Source organism: Oryx dammah, unplaced genomic scaffold, assembly GCF_014754425.2.
Source record: "Oryx dammah isolate SB20612 unplaced genomic scaffold, SCBI_Odam_1.1 HiC_scaffold_16, whole genome shotgun sequence".
Lineage (NCBI taxonomy): Eukaryota > Metazoa > Chordata > Mammalia > Artiodactyla > Bovidae > Oryx > Oryx dammah.
This window is the reverse complement of record NW_024070200.1, coordinates 14,858,070-14,876,969: the sequence shown is the minus strand read 5'-3', so window position 1 is coordinate 14,876,969 and position 18,900 is coordinate 14,858,070. Positions and strand designations below refer to the sequence as shown.

General features: G+C 35.2%; 1 protein-coding gene and 1 non-coding gene across 2 annotated transcripts in view; one reads left to right on the top strand and one right to left on the bottom strand.

Moving 5' to 3' along the window:
* Positions 1 to 1,478: 1,478 nt before the first annotated feature.
* On the top strand, positions 1,479 to 1,552 carry TRNAC-ACA. Its single transcript has one exon. It is a non-coding gene; the product is annotated as a tRNA-Cys (tRNA).
* Positions 1,553 to 2,246: 694 nt separating this feature from the next.
* KLHL28 (kelch like family member 28) overlaps positions 2,247 to 18,900 on the bottom strand; it is a 33,112-nt gene continuing 16,458 nt past the window's right edge. Inside the window, exons 2-5 of the mRNA XM_040256695.1 lie at positions 13,036 to 13,934; positions 10,230 to 10,673; positions 7,990 to 8,198; positions 2,247 to 6,861 (exon numbers count right to left, since the gene is read on the bottom strand). Of these exons, the coding sequence (XP_040112629.1) occupies positions 6,698 to 6,861; positions 7,990 to 8,198; positions 10,230 to 10,673; positions 13,036 to 13,934 (1,716 nt within the window). The 3' untranslated portion in view covers positions 2,247 to 6,697. The remainder of the gene's footprint in view (positions 6,862 to 7,989; positions 8,199 to 10,229; positions 10,674 to 13,035; positions 13,935 to 18,900) is intronic.

The following is an 18,900-nucleotide window of genomic DNA, read 5'->3' as shown; positions in this document are numbered from 1 at the left end:
TACTAGATGAACAATTTCATTTATTAACAAGTAAATGACATGAAGAGGGGGGCGGGCAGTGACTGGTAGGCAGAGATTAAAAATAACTTAGGGGTGTTAACTGTCAAATGCAATGTATAAACCTTATTTAGCTCCTGACTCAACCAAGTAACAGAAAAAAAAATTCTGAGACAGAATTTTTAAGGGGATTTAAGGGAAATTTTAATACAGATCATACTAAATATTGGGCTTTCCAGGTGGCTTAGTGGTAAAGAATCTGCCTGCTATTGGAGAGAAGCAGATTCAGTCCCTGGGTCTGGAAGATCTTCTGGAGAAGGAAATGGCAACCCACTCTTTTTTTTTTTTTCACTCCAGTATTCTTGCCTGGGAAATCTCACAGAGAAGCCTGGTGGGTTACAGTCCATGAGGTCACAAAAACAGTCAGACACGACTTAGCAACTAAACAACAAATACTAAATATTATAAAAATATTAAATGTTTAAAGCGTGAGTCTATCAGTGGAGCTCATAAAATGAAATTTTTTAACATGTTTATCACTTTGAGATGCAGCCTCAATTATTTACCAGTTATATTAAATTACATGTTTGGGATTCTCTTTAAAGTATTTCAGCCAAAAAAATAAAAAATTGGGTGAAAAAATTAGGAAAAGTAGGATTAACATGGAGAAGGCAATGGCACCCCACTCCAGTACTCTTGCCTGGTGAAAATCCCATGGACAGAGGAGCCTGGTGGGCTGCAGTCCATGGGGTTGCTGAGTCAGACACGACTGAGCGACTTCACTTTCACTTTTCACTTTCATGCATTGGAGAAGGAAATGGCAACCCACTCCAGTGTTCTTGCCTGAAGAATCCCAGGGACAGGGGAGCCTGGTGGGCTGCTGTCTGTGGGGTCACACAGAGTTGGACACGACTGAAGTGACTTAGCAGTAGCAGTTAGCAGGATTAACAAAATGTGCTTAATTGTTGAAGCTGGGTGATGGGTACAAGAAGATTCCATTTCTATTAAAAAGAGGGAGGGAAGAAGACATACCAAAACCATCTGAACTGTTCTAAGCCTGTCTTAACACAGAACTCAGTTTTACTCCTGGCCTTAATAGTTTGGACTCCTGAAACAGTTTTTTGTATCCCATGATGAGTCTACTGCTGACTCCTACAATCCACTCATCCAAACTGAGTTGAAACTTTCATTCCCATTCCCACACTGGCCTCAAACAAGAAAAGCCATCTAGTAATTTTAGAAAGAATATGAGAGGCACTGCTAGGGCTCTGCCAGAGTGGCATTCTATTCTCCCTTCCTGAAACAACAAAAACCAAAAAAAAACAAATGAAGTGTCTTTTTCATTCCTTAAGCAGATTGTAGGATACGGCTTGTTACCCCTTTACACCTTCTGTTATGTCTTAAACATACTAAACTCTAACTGCTGACAGGTTTTCTGGGTAACATGAAAGCTATTTGTGAATGTCTTAGAATTTGGGGCTTCCCTGGTGGCTCAGACGGTAAAAGCGTCTGCCTACAATGCAGGAGACCCAGGTTCAATCCCTGGGTCAGGAAGATCCCCTGGAGAAGGAAATGGCAACCCACTCCAGTACTCTTGCCTGAAAAATTCCATGGATGGAGGAGCCTGATGGACTACAGTCAACTTTCACTAGAATTAAAAAGCAGAATTTCAAAAGCATCCAGTCTAAAATCTTAAATCCAATATTTTAATGTCTTCCCCAAATGAGTATTTATATATATCATCTATAATACTCTTTAACTACTTCAGTATGTATCTGTTTCTACTTCAACTCTAGGAGTTGCCCTCATTAAGAATGCAGTTTAGGGATGTGGTAGCTGGCCTTCTAACCAGGAAACCCATGCTCAAGGCAGATACAAATATATCTCTCACCCATAATTTGATCTGTATCCAGTGTTTTGCTAATTAACATATTAAATGTCAGGGATATTTACTGGGGAAATTAAAGTTTTAAGATACATGGAATGTCTAAAGATATTTCCAGCCCTTGTATGCAAGGGTTATCAGAATCCATTTGTTAATCCTGCTTCGTTAATCTGAAGAGTCTAAATATGTAGTAGAATTTAGTTTAAGACATGTTTTCATTATAACCTGCTAACAAGGATGTAAAGGAGTAGCTATCCCACATTCAACTCCAATTTCTGTGGCCACTATCTACTGAAAAGAACCTAAGAGTTGAGCATGACAAAGTTAGCTTCGGTCAATTCACAACAATGGACAGCACACACAGTCTTATTTTTCATATTTATTTTAAATATTTCACATTAAATGAAATTTAACCGTAGTCAATACAGAGCATAACCACAATAGTACACACAAAGAACTTTAAAAATAAAAGACAAAAGAATACAACCTTCAACAAGTTAAATGCCACTTCACAATGTAAACAAAAATAAAACCCTGATGCTAAAAAGATACATATTCAGAGGTAAAATACATATACAAAAACATTTAAACACTAACATAATCCACAACTAGATCACATTCTTTGCAAGAGTACAAATATTAGTACTCTGCATCTACAAAATTTCATATCCTGTTAAAATCAAAACCATCTCTGGTTTATGATACAGCACAATTCATAAGGCAAAAATATAGGCATTATCATCCAGTTCTTTAATTTCACTTGTTTTTAAGGCAAACTTGGAACTTTTTGCTTAGTATTTTAAAATAAACGGGAGTTACACATGATAATTTGACAAAATTAACAATAAATTATCTCTAGTTAAATATGTATACGATAAAAAGACATATGGATAACAATTTTTCTCTCTGCAGAGACGTAAACTGGATTTTTAACTCCATATTCACAACAGTAAGAAAACTTGTAAACCTATAGTATTCAAAACTGTTTTCCTCACTCTTTTCAAATGTTTATCAACACTGAATTAACATACTGTAAGTGAAATCTAATATATATTCAGCCACAGAATAACTGTATCTAATTAAATCATGTCTAACTAAAGTGCTGTTTTACAAAGGAAAAAGAAGTTAAGAAGTAGAACTGGATGTTAACTTGACATGTGACATCTTTGTAAGTTCTTAACTTTCAAACTACAGAGGTTATAGAGGTTATCACAAGTTTATTGAACTTGAAGCAGTATATTTATTGTAGAATCTTATTTTCCTGAAAATGAGCACTTAGGTGACGATACCAGAAATCCAACACCAAAACTGAAAACAAACAGCATTATATTTACATATTTTTTCCTTCAAAGTCAGCCAAAGCCTTGAAAGCATAATAAATATTTTTAAAATTTTCTATAATTCTGTATTTCTACTAGAAAATATATTATCCAATTGTAGGAAAGCTGGAGTTATATAAATATTAGTTTTTTAAATAATTCTATTTTATGTCATGTCAATAAAACCTAATTGGACACCAGAAGACACAAATGTTTATACATAAATTGGATCTCTGATCACTTCTCATGATGTTGGAAATAAGGAATTAGAGTCATCCTTTACGATAACAGTTATTTGGGTGTCAGTCTCCCTCACTATATTTTACTCTTTGAATGAAGGCTATATTTGCTTTATATTCCTAGCTCCCATAGCATCTAGCACAGTATCTTTTAAGTATAGTAGACTCTCCATATTCGTCGTTACCAAAATAATTTTTCAAAACCTAATGCCATTCTATTACTTGATAGTACATCCTATAATGTAATATTCATTCATGTGTAAAACAGTATTAGCAATAACATGTGGAAGTTATGTAACTAAACTATCCTTTGGACTACATTAATCACTTGAGTTCTATTACTATAGTCAACAAATATTAAATGGCTAAAAAGTTCCTACCAGATTAAGTCTTATCATAATTACAGAGGGCAATTGTCTTCTAGCTGATTGGATTAATTTCTGTTTCCCACTGTACTCTTTTCCAAAATAGTTTAGGCAATCTTAAATAGCCTTTTCCTTTCCTTGAGTGTACAAAATTATTTCTAAAATCTTCAGTCCTGGGAATTTATATTAAAACATTTTGATCCTTTTTAACATAAGAAATGTGGCTTTAAATTCACAATTTGTCAGTAAAGTATTCATAATGAAACTTCTCACAAATGTGAACAAGAAGGCTCTATTCTAAGGTTATCAGTTGTCAGGTCACAATACCTCTGGTTGTTATGCACAGTAAAGTAGGTTTAGCAAGCCTAACATAAATATTTCTAAATTTGAGGGTTTTTTCTCTTCCTTTTCCCAGGTTTTGTTCTCTAGGATATGGCTCGTACTATTGCCCAAGATGTTTCACATTTAGTCTTCACTGAGATGAAATTTAGGTTGTTCCAAAACAATGATCAACTTATGCCTTTGGTCTAATTTATCAAATGATTATATATTTTATACTAACATGACCGTGCAAATGATATGTACAGAAAATATTGTGAAAATAAGATGTATAGCATAGATCGGTTTACAATTAAAGTAAATTTCTAGTCTTTCAAATTCCCTTATCTTCTGGGGAGAGGGAATTAAAAACATGGAATAGGATGTATTTAACTATTGATTAACATTTTTAGTATTATCAAGAAAAAATTCTTTTGATTGATATAAACAGAAAGAGTTGGGGATTTAAAATTATGTATGTGATGCAATCTATTTTCAATTGCTTTAAACTGCTTTCTTGAAATAAAATCTAGGCCAGTCACTATAGTGCACCTTGTTTCTATTCAACAGATTTATTCAAATCAATTAAAAAGTTATTGCTATATATCATTAAGTTATTCAAACAAGCAACATAGAAAATATTCAGCCTGTCAATTTTATTAGTAGCTCTTGTTGAATTCTTAATTAGAAAGAGACTAAAATTCACTTGCAAGGTTTTATAATCTGTGCAAATATTTATAAAGCATGAAGCTACCTATATGATTAAAGATGAGTTCACATAGTTTTGTAGTATATATTTAAATCTACAACTGGCAGTTTATGGAAGAACAAGGAAAACGGAAAACTGCCTGGCTATAAGTAGTTTTCAAGAAAGAACACATATCCTAAAAATGAACCTATGTTTTATAATTATAAATGGCTTCTTAACAATAGTTCAGAACATTATGGCACTTAAGAATATAGTATGGATTTTTTTTTTTTTGAGGACAAATATATATTAGTTTTAAGGAGACTATGAAAGAGACAGTGGGCAGTCTTAAAAAAGAAAAAGAAAAATGAAAGAAAAAAATAAGGAAAACAAAATTACTACAGTACCAAAAATACAAGTACCAACACTCTAATGCAAAGTAACATATTCAAGATTAACAGACATTTACTAAAACATGCAAAACAAAAGGAATTAGTCTGTTCTTTTAAATAAGCTGTCACTTAGTTTATAGCAAACAATTTTACTTTAAAAGATCATTTCTTAGTCAAAGGAGAACTGAATTAGAACCTTTACTCAAGTAAACATCGAGTTCCAGTTTTCCTCAATAACTTTAAAATATTCAGTTACCTAAGAAATGTAATGCTTAACTGCCTAGTGCTTTATATTCAATGCATATATTTCTGTTTTTAAGAAGGGCATATAACATCCAGCACAACAAAAAAAGACAAAGTATATCTTTCTTTAAGTCACTATGCAGGAACCATGAAAAGCAAAACATAGGCTGCTTGAATAATTTTTGGATGTAAATATTAGTATAATCACCAACAGTTTTAATAAGCACAACTGAACCAAGCTAGTAAAAATGAAAAATACTATAAAAACATGTCATGCATATTTCATATTTAACATCCAAAAGAACATTGTCACAGCCTTGTAATAGATCCTACAGTTAGCACCATTTTTATATCTGAACACTTTGAAAAAGCAAACAAAAATCTTAAAAAAACTAAAATTATTGTAAGGTTACATGAAAAATCTCAATGTGCACTAAGGGTGGCAACATTTGTCAAATATTTACATCAACACTGGGAAGCCTGCCCTACTGCTATAAAAAAAAATTGAAACGGATATGCTTAACTCTTTCTATCCATGCTTAGCATAGCACAGATGGGTAACTAAATTCATCCAGCATTAAACTGCCCATATAAAAAAGGCATACACAGTAAATATCTGATTGCTTAAACAGGACTCCAAATCATGATAGTAAATGCATTTATCTTGCAAACTTATTATATCCCCAGCCCTAAAGCCATTTAGCAGGAAGAAAATCCAGGTGATTCGCTATGGTATGTAATTTACAACCCTTAAAAGTATCGGGGAGGGGGTGGAGGGGGAGCAGCCCTTTGTTTGTTTAAAATGTGTATATCCAACAGACAGAATCAGCAATGTCTAGTCACTCAGTACACTCCAGCATCTAAGCATCTCAGCATCTCTCATCATGGTGCACAACAAGGAGAAGGAAGAAAGCTAAATTTTTTTTAAAAGCAGCAAGGGTTTTTCCACATGTACACTTATGAACATAAAACTATTCTATACCAGTATTAGGGGGGAAAAAAGTGCACAATTCAGTTGGCAAGATCTTTGTTTTTTGTGGTTTTTTTTTTTTTTTTTTGGATTACTGATTCACTATGTAATCAAGAGCAATCAAAGCTACTTGTCAGTTCAAAGTACCCAATGAAACTTTGAGTCTTCATGCCATTTTAAGTTAAAAAGAAAGCACTGTAGCTTTGTGGCTTCAGGAACCTGGGTATCCTCTCATGCGTCACAAGGTTCATCACTACACTATTTCCTCAAGTCCACACTAGTTAAAGTGCAGTTAGTCCAAAATTGCAGCGACAGTATATCATGCCAGCTGAATCCAGCCATGTATCTGAGATAGGGTCATATTTCTGCACGGTATTCAGGTAAGAAGACCCTGAGTGACCACCAACTACATAAAGGTAGTTATCAATTACTGCAGCACCAACTCCTAGGAAAGGTAGGTTAAAAAAACAGAAGGAAAAATATGTTAACCATGAAGCTGACTTCACACTAAAAGTAAATTTGTATTTAAATGTTTTCTTAAAACATATTTCAACAATCTATTATTCATTTTACAAGCAACAGAGCAATATGTGCTTACCGGAAAAAAAAGATCCTTTAGTATAAAACAGCTGAAGTATTCCTTCATCTCTCCTCCCCAATCCTACTCTTCCCCTCCACCATAGTTAAATATGAAGACTGTAGGATGTATCTTTCCACAAGCTTTCTTCTCAATTTAAATTTATATTTTTTAAAAGACATTTACTTGTTTTCAAATATATTGACATTTTAAACATATTAAACTATAGAATTTATGCTTTATAAATTCTACTTTATGTACAGTTCTAAAAAGAACAAGGCTACTCAATTATTTTATACTTTCATTGTTTTGGGGGCTTTCTCACTCAATGGTACCACAGAAACTCATTATAGTAAATGACTAAAATAGTGTATCCCATTTTCTCTTTTCAATTGCCTTTGTATGTTTATTTTTCAGCAATTTCTTTAATCATAAATGCAAGGGATACTCCTAAAGCATTTCCACCAGTAAAATATTCCTCTTAAAATCATGTGATTTGAGTTTGGGCTCAAGGATAATTTCTTCTTTTCCTTAAAGTATTTATCTTTATGAAACCTGAAGTCCAATCCTTTCCAGATCAACTGTATCTCTTGAGGAAGAGAGAACATTTGAAAGTGAACAGGGAGACCACTGATGTACAGTAAAAAAAAAAAAGAAAAAACAAATACAACAATTCAAAGATCGTGTGTGTGTGTGTGTAACACATAAAACCACATTTGTTACATGGACAAAAAGAGCTTCTATCAGATACTTTCTGTTATCAGTATTTCTCAAAATGTATTCTAAAGTTTAAAAAAATAACAATATGTGCACTGGCATATTAAAATCACAGTAAAGAAATCTATATAGTTTTGTCTAATCAAGGTGTCAAGTTCATCATAAAGGTTTTTTCTGGACAAGTCATTTACTGTTATATCCTAAGAAACTACTATTTTAAGAATATCACTATAAAAACATATTGTCCTATATGTTTAGATATTGGGACATTATTATTACCTGTTCTGGGCTCTTTCATTGGTCTGCACACAGTCCACTGGTTTTGATGAGGATCGTATCTTTCAATGCTTGACAAATGTGAAACACCATTATGTCCACCCACCACGAAAATAAAGCCTAGCATGACACCCACACCAAAGTGAATCCTTTTATCTGCCATAGATGCAACCATCTCCCAGGAGTCTTTACTTGGATCATAACGCTCCACACTGCAAACATTCACAAAAGAAAGAATTAATTCACATATTCTTTGTGTCACTCTTCCTCCTAAAGCAACTAAAACCCACCAGAGTTTAAAAATGAAAATGGACAGACATAAAACAAGAGTAGTTTGTTCCAAAAATTTATATTTTGCTGATAAAATCACAGGATAAAAGCTTACCTTGTAGACTGGTGCAATAACAGCCATATCCTACTCCATTATATTGTACGAACAGTAAGGTGTGTGAAGGGCATAGAGCTTTTGAAGTCAGAAAATTTGGATTCAAGTACTAATACATATCCAAAGCTGAATAAAACCTAGCCCTACTACTTTGGATTTGTGTAATCCTAGAGAAGTCATTTCCTCTCATTTGCAAACATGGGGATAATACATCAATGATTCATGTAAGAATAAAGTCCAACGAGTATGCACGTGAAAGGACTCTGAAAATCACATACTGAACATAGATGTTTCCTAAAGATACTAAGGATCTTCCACACAACTAAGGAGAAGGAAAGATGGTGAGGAGGAAAGAGGATTTTTTCTTATAGGTGAATTCATGGTGACTTACTGCAGAACAAACACCACAGATTTCCAAACACAAACTGGCTAATCATAATAATCTGAGTCATTCAGGAGAATTCATTCAGGATTCAAATCAAGTCATTCAGGATTTAGATAAAGTGTGTATTCCACAGAATTCCTGGCATTTCCAAACTGGATTAGGAAATTCAAATCAAATCAGAATTTCCAAAAAAATTTCCCTGGAAAATCCCAGAAGGCCTCTAAGCCTATGCTTTGTCCTAAAGGGGTACAAAGGCAAGTGGGCTGAGCCTATTCTGGTTCTAGCCTAACTTCTCAAGAAAGCCTGAAGCATTTGAGAGTCAGTCTGGAGTTCAGAATAGGGACTAGGCTGTAGGCTAGACTAAAAGACTAAACTATAACTACTTCTGAAAGTATACCAGGATAAAAAGGGTAAGAGCAAAATCACAAACAAGAAGAGCCTAGTGATAAACTTGTAACAAGAACTTAAACTTCAACAGCATTATCTCAAAATTAAAGTACATAATCTTTTATCTTACAAACTTCTGCTAGCAGCTTTTCAAATAACACAAATACATGTCTAGGCTCCAAATACTTTTCCTTCAACTAAAGGAGCAACAAAAAGGAGGAAAAATTTAGTCTGCACAGAAATAAAAATTTATAGATGAAATACTATTGTGTAACTACTTTCTCAGTCTGTTAACAAACCACCACACATTCTTTCATTAAAATGCTTATAATAAGTAAAATACATACCACTATTACAGATAAATACTATTAGATTCTGGTAAACTTTTAAGCAGAATTAAAAATTTTGTGGGAAAAAAGAGATGGTATTTTTAGAACTTCAACTTTCAACAAAGGTTCAGAATTATGATTAATTTTCCATATAAGCAGTCATTTTATACTTTCTCATATCTATTTCTCCTTTATTAAAAGAATACTACAAAACACAGAAATTTCACATTTAAACTCTAGCACAGCTCAGATACATAATGATACATGTATGATTATAGAGTAAGAATCCAGAAAGGCATATTTAAATAAGGTTTAAAGTTTATGATGCATTATAATACCTTAAAAGTGTATAGAAATGACATTTTTCACTTTTTTATTCTATTAAGCAGTACAGTAACAGATCATTTACACACACACACACACACACACACACACACTTATACATACACATACTATCCCAAATCTAAAGTGATCTAACTTCACCATATTTTCAGACTCGTGAATTTTAAAATCCAGTCCATTTATACTGAATGAATGAATGTAAAATTTAATAAGTGGGAACTGATTTTTAGGTGTGTATTAAATATCCATGTAGATCAATTACAGACATACTCTCATGTGGACCTAAGTTTCCCAAATACCTATTATTTTAAAATTAGAGTTCATTTATATGCACAAATCATTTAAAATCCAGAAATCACTGTTAATGATACTTTCAAAAATCCACAAGCATATGCAACTTGATTAAGTTAAATACCTGTTCATGTGGGCAGGACCATACCCTCCAATGGCATATATCATTCCATCCAACACTGCTGCAGCAAAACAACTTCTTGTCGTAGTCATGGGTGCCACAGGTTGCCATTTCCTTACTTTGGGAATATACTTCTCTACAGATTGCAAGTAAGACTGTCCATCATAACCACCTAGAGCGTAAAGTTCTCCTGCAAGTACTACTACTCCAAGAGTACTTCGACTCTCATTCATTCTCTCAAGAGAAGTCCAGGTATTTGTATCAGGATTCCAGCATTCTACTGAATTTTCATGTTTTCTGATAGTGATGCCAGGACGCACGTTAGTTTCAATACCACCTATAACATACACTTTTTGGTCTAAAACGCATATTCCAAATTCATAGCGAGGAATGTTTAGGGGAGCCAAACCAATCCAAGAGTCATTCTGAGGAAAGTACATCTCCACACTAAAGAACAAGCAGACAAACATTAAAATTTAAAACATCAAAATGGCCCATAAACAACATCTGGCAAAATAGAAGATACACATAGGCTCTGATACAGCTATTGCATTCTTGTGTATCTGTTCTACGGAATGCCTAGACAGATTGTTTTGCAAATAGGACACAAATAGAGAAATATTTATAGCAGCACAACACAATCATCTATCAAAAGGAGAATGTATAAACGTGATGTGCCCACTCTATGACTAAGCAATTCCATTCCAAGATATGCATGCAAAAGAAATGCACATATATATATATATGTACAATGATGTTCACAGTAGCATTATTTTTAATAATCAAAAACTGAAAATAATCCAAATTTTTCATCAATTATAAAATGGATAAGTAAACGGTGCATATCTTGTAACAAAATACTAGATAGCAATGAAAACGAACCTAGTACAACTGCATGCAACAGCAATGAATCTCACGCATATAATGTTCAGGGAAACAAGCCAAACTGATTCTGTGATACAGTTTCATTTCCATCAAATTCAAAACCATTTCTAATCTCTAGGTTAGAAATGAAGATAGCAGTTACCTTCAGAGAGGACAGGGAGGGAGCTTAAGGGTGGCTTCTGAGTGTTGGTTATATTCTTTTTGTGAAATGGTTTGTAATGCTTACCTGGTGATAACTCACTGAGCTGTATACTTGAGATCTGTGAACTTTTCTATATATGTGGACCATTTCAACTAATTTTTATAGTTATCATATTCATTATAGAAAGAAAATGTTATATTATGTCCATCTACTATAATATCATATACCAATGAAACTAAATGAACTATTTCCTCATGCAATCTCTATTTTATAAACTTTCTGTTCAATGGGAAAACACATTCTTGAAGAATACATATGGTATTATTGCATTTATATATAAAAATTTACAAAACCTAACTATATATTGGGGCACGTATGTGACAAAATTACAAAAAAATGCAAAGGAATAATCCATTAAAAATTCAGAATAGTGGTTACTTCTGGGGGAGAGAAGAAGATGGTATCAAGGAGGGGCACAAGGGAATTTTAAAGGTACTGTTAGCCCAACCTCAACAATACCAGTTTTAAACTACAATTAAAATGTACTCTGAGACTTTTTAAAAGATAAAGAACCTACTAATTGACTTTGATTAAAAAAAAAAAAATCTCCTCTTATTGGAGGAAACTCATTCTACTAAATGTCTGGAAATATTTTAAAATATTAAATATTAAAGAAATATATTAAACATAAATGTTTTCACAAAGCAATCTCAAGAGAAAAGCAAAGGTAACATCCAGCTATATTTTCAATGTACAAAAGTTATCTGTATAACACAACACTGTTAATCAACTACAGCTAATATAAAATAAAAAACAGACTAAAGATACCAGTGGAATGCTCTAAATCATGATTACTATGGGTCTAATTCAACCCACCAGCTACTTTTGTAAACACATTTTATTGGAACCCAGCCATTTCATTTGTTTATGTTTTATCTATTGCCACTCTTGAACTGCAATGACAGACTCAGGTAGTTAAAACAGACCATATGCCCACAAAGTTTGAAATAGTTACTATTTGGCTGGCTCTTCACAGAAAAAGTCTGATAACTCCTATTTATTAGGAAAGAAAGCACCTATTTACTACTGCTGTTAAAAAATATTTACATGAAGGAAATAAATTGCATGGAAATTCCAAGACTTGTATTAGTATCCTATTTTTTATTTCCTTAGTGGTTATTCTGATTAATTGTACTCATTCAGACACATTCTTTTCCCAGTCTGCCTTCATCACATATTCTCATCTCTCCTCTTTAGCATCATCTGATATAGCTAGCAATAATAAATCCCCTCTGACCTAGTCTGACTCAAAGATGTAAATGATTTCACAAAGGGAAAAAAAAGGGCATAAAATGGTAGAAAAGTTCACGAGTAAGTAGGATGGATAAAATTTTTGCACTCGGAGGGAGGAGGGGTTAATTGAGAGAAATACAGAGAATGGACAAAAATCTGATTAAAACAAACAGGTAAGTGTTTTAAGAAGAGAAGAAAAAAATCAAAAAGAAGCAAAGAAAGTAAACAGGAAAATCAAACTATTTTAAAAATATTTAAAAATCAGCAAATTTTAAGAGTACACAATCTATTAGTGTGTGTTGTGCTAAGTCGCTTCAGTCATGTCCGACTCTTTGCAACGCTATGGACCATAGCCCGCCAGGCTCCTCTGTCCATGGGATTTTCTAGGCAAGAATACTGGAGTGGGTTGCCATTTCCTCCTCCAGGGGATCTTCCCGACCCAGGGATCAAACCCACATCACATCCATCCTTTAAAAGCCTTCTATTTACCTATCTAAACAGGCAAACAGTCCAGATTTTCCTCCTACTGCACAAAGTACTTTGGGAGCACAGCGAGGTCGTGTCATCAAGACTGTCTGATGAGACAGTCTGTGTTCTGGCATAAAGTGGTACTTCAGAGCTTCATTCAAAAGATGTTTACAAGTGCGATCATCACGAATAAGATGATTTGCTTCATATAATCTAGTGAGAAACTTAACACTGAGCAACGGTAATCGCACACTGTTAAGTAGCTGAGCTAAGTACTTCTGGCGTTCTTGGACATCATACTTGATCCAAGACTCAAGTGCATAAAAAACAGTCTCTTCAGTAGCTACATTCAAACAATCATTGGAAACGATTTCATCCAAATCAGCATGAGTGAGCTCAAAAAATTCTTCGGTCTGGCAAACAGCTTCAAAATTCTGGCATATGTATTTAGTGGCTGCCAAATAAAGGTCATGGCAACCATACGTCTCTGCAAAACGAGAAATTCCAATACAATTACCAGGATCAAGTTGGCTTTCAAGAAATGCACAACATTCTTTCAGGACAAGTTTTATCTGCAGTAGGTTTGCTGCTGGAAGGAGAGATTCAACTGTGTCTTGTGAAATAAAAACAGTCCCTGTATAGGCATATTCCACAATGGCCTGGAGAGCAGTCTCATCAATGCACTGAAACTCAACTTCACTGTTCTCTTTTTCAGAGAGGTTTCCAGTGAACATAGCTTTGAAATATGGGCTGATGCTGGCAAGTACCACTTTGTGAGCATGAATTTTAACATCACCTACGCGAAGAATGATGTCACAGAGTTCGTGATGTTGACGAAGAAGATTCAAGCCTTGTAGAAGTTGTTCAGAATGTAAGTGGGTTAAGTTAGCAAGCATGTAGGTCGGGGATGTGTGGTCCATCTACAGAAAAACAAAAGGCAAGGACAGCTATTTCAAAATAACCTTACAAATGATTCCTTTTTCAAGTAGCACAAAATAAATGAGATTTGTTGTTTATTTGCATGTTTGTTGGTTTTTAAATACCTTATACTACATACTAGACAGAGGCTTTTAGAGTTATTAATAGAAAGGATATTAACAATCACTCAACTCTGTTATTGATATTAGGAAACAGAGGCTCCAAAATCATACAAGTCTCTTGACATGGACTTTTGAATCAGAACTCTTCCAACTCTTCTGTTTCCCTTCATTAGATTCAAGTCTGAGCTATCCCTGAAACAAAACACAATTGTGAAGAAGAAAAAAAAAAACTGCTTAAAGGAAAATTAATTTTGAAACAATGCTTGTAGTTATTTGGCTATTTTTCTCAATAATGATATCAATGTCTGTCAATCTAATCAACAGATACTTTAACTGAAATGCAATTTCATGTTAACTCACATACTTTACCCAAAGATTCAATAATTATTTTGAAAAAGCATGCTGAATTTATAAAGATACCACTACTGTCAACTGATTCGATGACAACAAAAAATTAATGTGAACACAGTCTGGTATAGGGGCAATAAGGCTCACTTACTGATCTAGACCATACCTACTCAACTCTTGATAAGTCTGGATCATACCCACTCCATCTACTTAACACCCTGTGCTTCTGGAAGATGAAAAAGAATAAAAATAGAAGAGAAGAGAAAAGATGAGACAGGAAAGATGAAGAAAAAGTGAGAGGCAATAAGAATTGGGATATGTTGAATAACTGCTCTGGCAAAAGACATCCCCAAACTAATCCCTGGAAGCTTTGAATGGTACTTCACATGGCAAAAAAAAAAAGACTGTACAGACATGATTGAGGATTTTGAGATGGTGAGATAATCCTGGATTATCCAACTACAATCACATTTACTTTATAAGAAGGCAGAAGGAGATCTGACACAGACAGAAGAAGGTAATCTGACCACAGCGGCAGAGATTGGAGGGATGCAGTCACAAACCAATTAACCCCGGCAGCCCCCAGAAGCTGGAAGAGGCGAGGCACGCATTCTCCCCTGGAACCTCCAGAGGGCACACAGCCCTGCCAACACCTTATTTCAGTCCAGCCTTATTAATTTCAGACTTTCGGCCTCTGTGACTGTAAGAGAATCAAGTTCTGTTACTTTAAGCAACTGAGTTTGTGGTAATTTGTTACAGCAGCCATAAGAAATTAATACACCAACACTTCAGAATGGCTCATAGCAGCTATTTAGAATAGATGAAAGGAACATAAGGCATCGACACGATATGAACTGTTTCTTTCCTATCTCATTCACTCTGCAAACACAAGTTTCAGGGATAATAATAATAATTCTTAAAAAAGCAGAAGATCAGTTCCTATTTTAAAAGTATCAAACAAATTACAAAATTCTGAACCTTAGTAAATAATATGAATGTTGGTAGGCCGGGGAGAATCTACCACTTCATTCCTGGGGTATTTTTAAGTGAAAATACTCAAATATTAAAACTTTGATCTTCACTAAGAATGTCATCATTTCGCATTTGCTTCATCTGAATTTTATGTTAAAAATTTTTGTTAACATGACATTATAACTGATATCACCAACCTCCACTTCTGATCTCTCCAAATAATCCTATATACATCTAACAGAATAATTCTCAATCAGGGTACAGACAAGTCTCAAGGAACTTGTTGGTTTTCCAGTAGGTATTTTATTCCAGAACAGAATATTTTAAGAAAACAGCAACCAGAAGGCATATGTTTAGATCTGGATCTGTTCTTTTTACTTAACTATAGTTCTGACCTCTTAAACTTATTTAACTTCTTTTTTAAGCCTTCATTTAATAGAAAAAAACTAGTTAATTATCTAGACTAAAAAGAAAAAAATGAACAACAGGAAAGGTGAGTAGACACACACAAAAAACAACAGGATTAAGAAAGTGGTCCTGGCTACTTCACATCATTAACTTTAGCTTACCTTCAATTTTGTTATCAAAGTGAGATCATATTAATAATGCATGAATGCATGCTAAGTCACTTCAATCATATCCGACTCTTTGAGACCCTATGGACTGTAGCCCCCCAGGCTCCTCTGTCCATGGGATTCCCAAGAATACTGAGTGGGTTGCCATGCTCTTCTCCAGGAGATCTTCCTGGCCCAGAGATTGAACCCACATCTCTTAAGTCTCCTAGCAAAGGCACGCAGGTTTCTTTACCACTAGCACAACCTGGGAAGCCCAATATTAATAATACCTGAACTATACGTACCTTACAAAGTTTTTGAGGATCAAATTAGACAATGCACATGAAAATACAACAAACTATAAGAATTATGAGTATAGCATATTATGGTGAGGCAACAGAAATATAAATCAGTGAAGAACTTGGAAACACAAGATGATGAGTTTTAGTCCTAACTGGGTCATATACTATTATGTGGAATTCGTAAATTTCTAAATCCAAGTATTAATTCTGTCATCCATAAAACAAGAATACAACCATATTTCGAAGAAGGTTACATGAAAATGGTTTTATAAAGTTTCAGTTCAGTTCAGTTCAGTCGCTCAGTCACTCTCTGCGACACCATGAATCACAGTATGCCAGGCCTCCCTGTCCATCACCAATCCCCGGAGTCTGCTCAAACTCATGTCCATCGAGTTGGTGATACCATCCAGACGTCTCATCCTCTGTCGTCCCCTTCTCCTCCCACCCCCAATCCCTCCCAGCATCAGGGTCCTTTCCAAAGAGTCAGGTCTTCGCATGAGGTGGCCAAAGTATTGGAGTTTCAGATAATTCAGCATCAGTCCTTCCAACGAACACCCAGGACGAATCTTCTTTAGGATGGACTGGCTGGATCTCCTTGCAGTCCAAGGGACTTTCAAGAGTCTTCTCCAACACCATAGTTCAAAAGCATCAATTCTTCGGCACTCAGCTTTCTTCACAGTCCAACTTCACATCCATACATGACCACAGGAAAAACCATAGCCTTGACTAGACGGACCTTTGGCGGCAAAGTAATGTCTCTGCTTTTCAATATGCTATCTAGGTTGGTCACAACTTTCCTTCCAAGGAGTAAGCGTCTTATAATTTCATGGCTGCAGTCACCATCTGCAGTGATTTTGGAGCCCCAAAAAATAAAGTCTGACACTGCTTCCACTGTTTCCCCATCTATTTTCCATGAAGTGATGGGACCAGATGCCATGATCTTTGTTTTCTGAATGTTGAGCTCTAAGTCAACTTTTTCACTCTCCTCTTTCACTTTCATCAAAAGGCTTTTTAGTTCCTCTTTACTTTCTGCCATAAGGGTGGTGTCATCTGCATATCTGAGGTTATTGATATTTCTCCCGGCAATCTTGATTCCAGCTTGTGCTTCTTCCAGCCCAGCGTTTCTCATGATGTACTCTGCATATAAGTTAAATAAGTAGGGTGACAATATACAGCCTTGACATACTCCTTTTCCTATTTGGAACCAGTCTGTTGTTCCATGTCCAGTTCTAACTGTTTCTTCCTGACCTGCAGATAGGTTTCTCAAGAGGCAGGTTAGGTGGTCTGGTATTCCCATCTCTTTCAGAATTTTCCACAGTTTATTGTGATCCACACAGTCAAAGGCTTTGGCATAGTCAATAAAGCAGAAATAGATGTTTTTCTGGAACTCTCTTGCTTTTTCCATGATTCAGTGGATGTTGGCAATTTGATCTCTGGTTCCTCTGCCTTTTCTAAAACCAGCTTGAACATCTGGAAGGTCCTGGTTCACATATTGCTGAAGCCTGGCTTGGAGAATTTTGAGCATTACATTACTACCGTGTGAGATGAGTGCAATTGTGCAGTAGTTTGAGCATTCTTTGGCATTGCCTTTGTTTGGAACTGGAATGAAAACTGACCTTTTCCAGTCCTGTGGCCACTGCTGAGTTTTCCAAATTTGATGGCATATTGAGTGCAGCACTTTCACAGCATCATCTTTCAGGATTTGAAATAGCTCAACTGGAATTCCATCACCTCCACTAGCTTTGTTCGTAGTGATGCTTTCTAAGGCCCACTTGACTTCACATTCCAGGATGTCTGGCTCTAGGTGAGTGATCACACCATCATGATTATCTTGGCCGTGAAGATCTTTTTTGAACAGTTCTTCTGTGTATTCTTGCCACCTCTTCTTAATATCTTCTGCTTCTGTTAGGTCCATACCATTTCTGTCCTTTATCGAGCCCATCTTTACATGAAATGTTCCCTTGGTGTCTCTAATTTTCTTGAAGAGATCTCTAGTCTTTCCCATTCTGTGTTTTTCTCTATTTTTTTGCATTGATTGCTGAGGAAGGCTTTCTTATCTCTTCTTGATATTCTCTGGAACTCTGCATTCAGATGCTTATATCTTTCCTTTTCTCCTTTGCTTTTCGCCTCTCTTCTTTTCACAGCCATCTGTAAGGCCTCCCCAGACAGCCATTTTGCTTTTTTGCATTTCTTTTCCATGGGGATGGTCTTGATCCCTGTCTCCTGTACAATGTCATGAACCTCCGTCCATAGTTCATCAGGCACTCTATCTATCAGATCTAGTCCCTTAAATCTATTACTCACTTCCACTATATAGTCATATGGGATTTGATTTAGGTCATACCTGAATGGTCTAATGGTTTTCCCTACTTTCTTCAATTTTAGTCTCGATTTGGCAATAAGGAGTTCATGATCTGAGCGATAGTCAGCTCCTGGTCTTGTTTTTGCTGACAGTATAGAGCGTCTCCATCTTTGGCTGCAAAGAATATAATCAATCTAATTTCGGTGTTGACTATCTGGTGATGTCCATGTGTAGAGTCTTCTCTTGTGTTGTTGGAAGAGGGTGTTTGCTATGACCAGTGTGTTCTCCTGGCTATAAACTATCAGCCTTTGCCCTGCTTCATTCTGTACTCCAAGGCCAAATTTGCCTGTTACCCCAGGTGTTTCTTG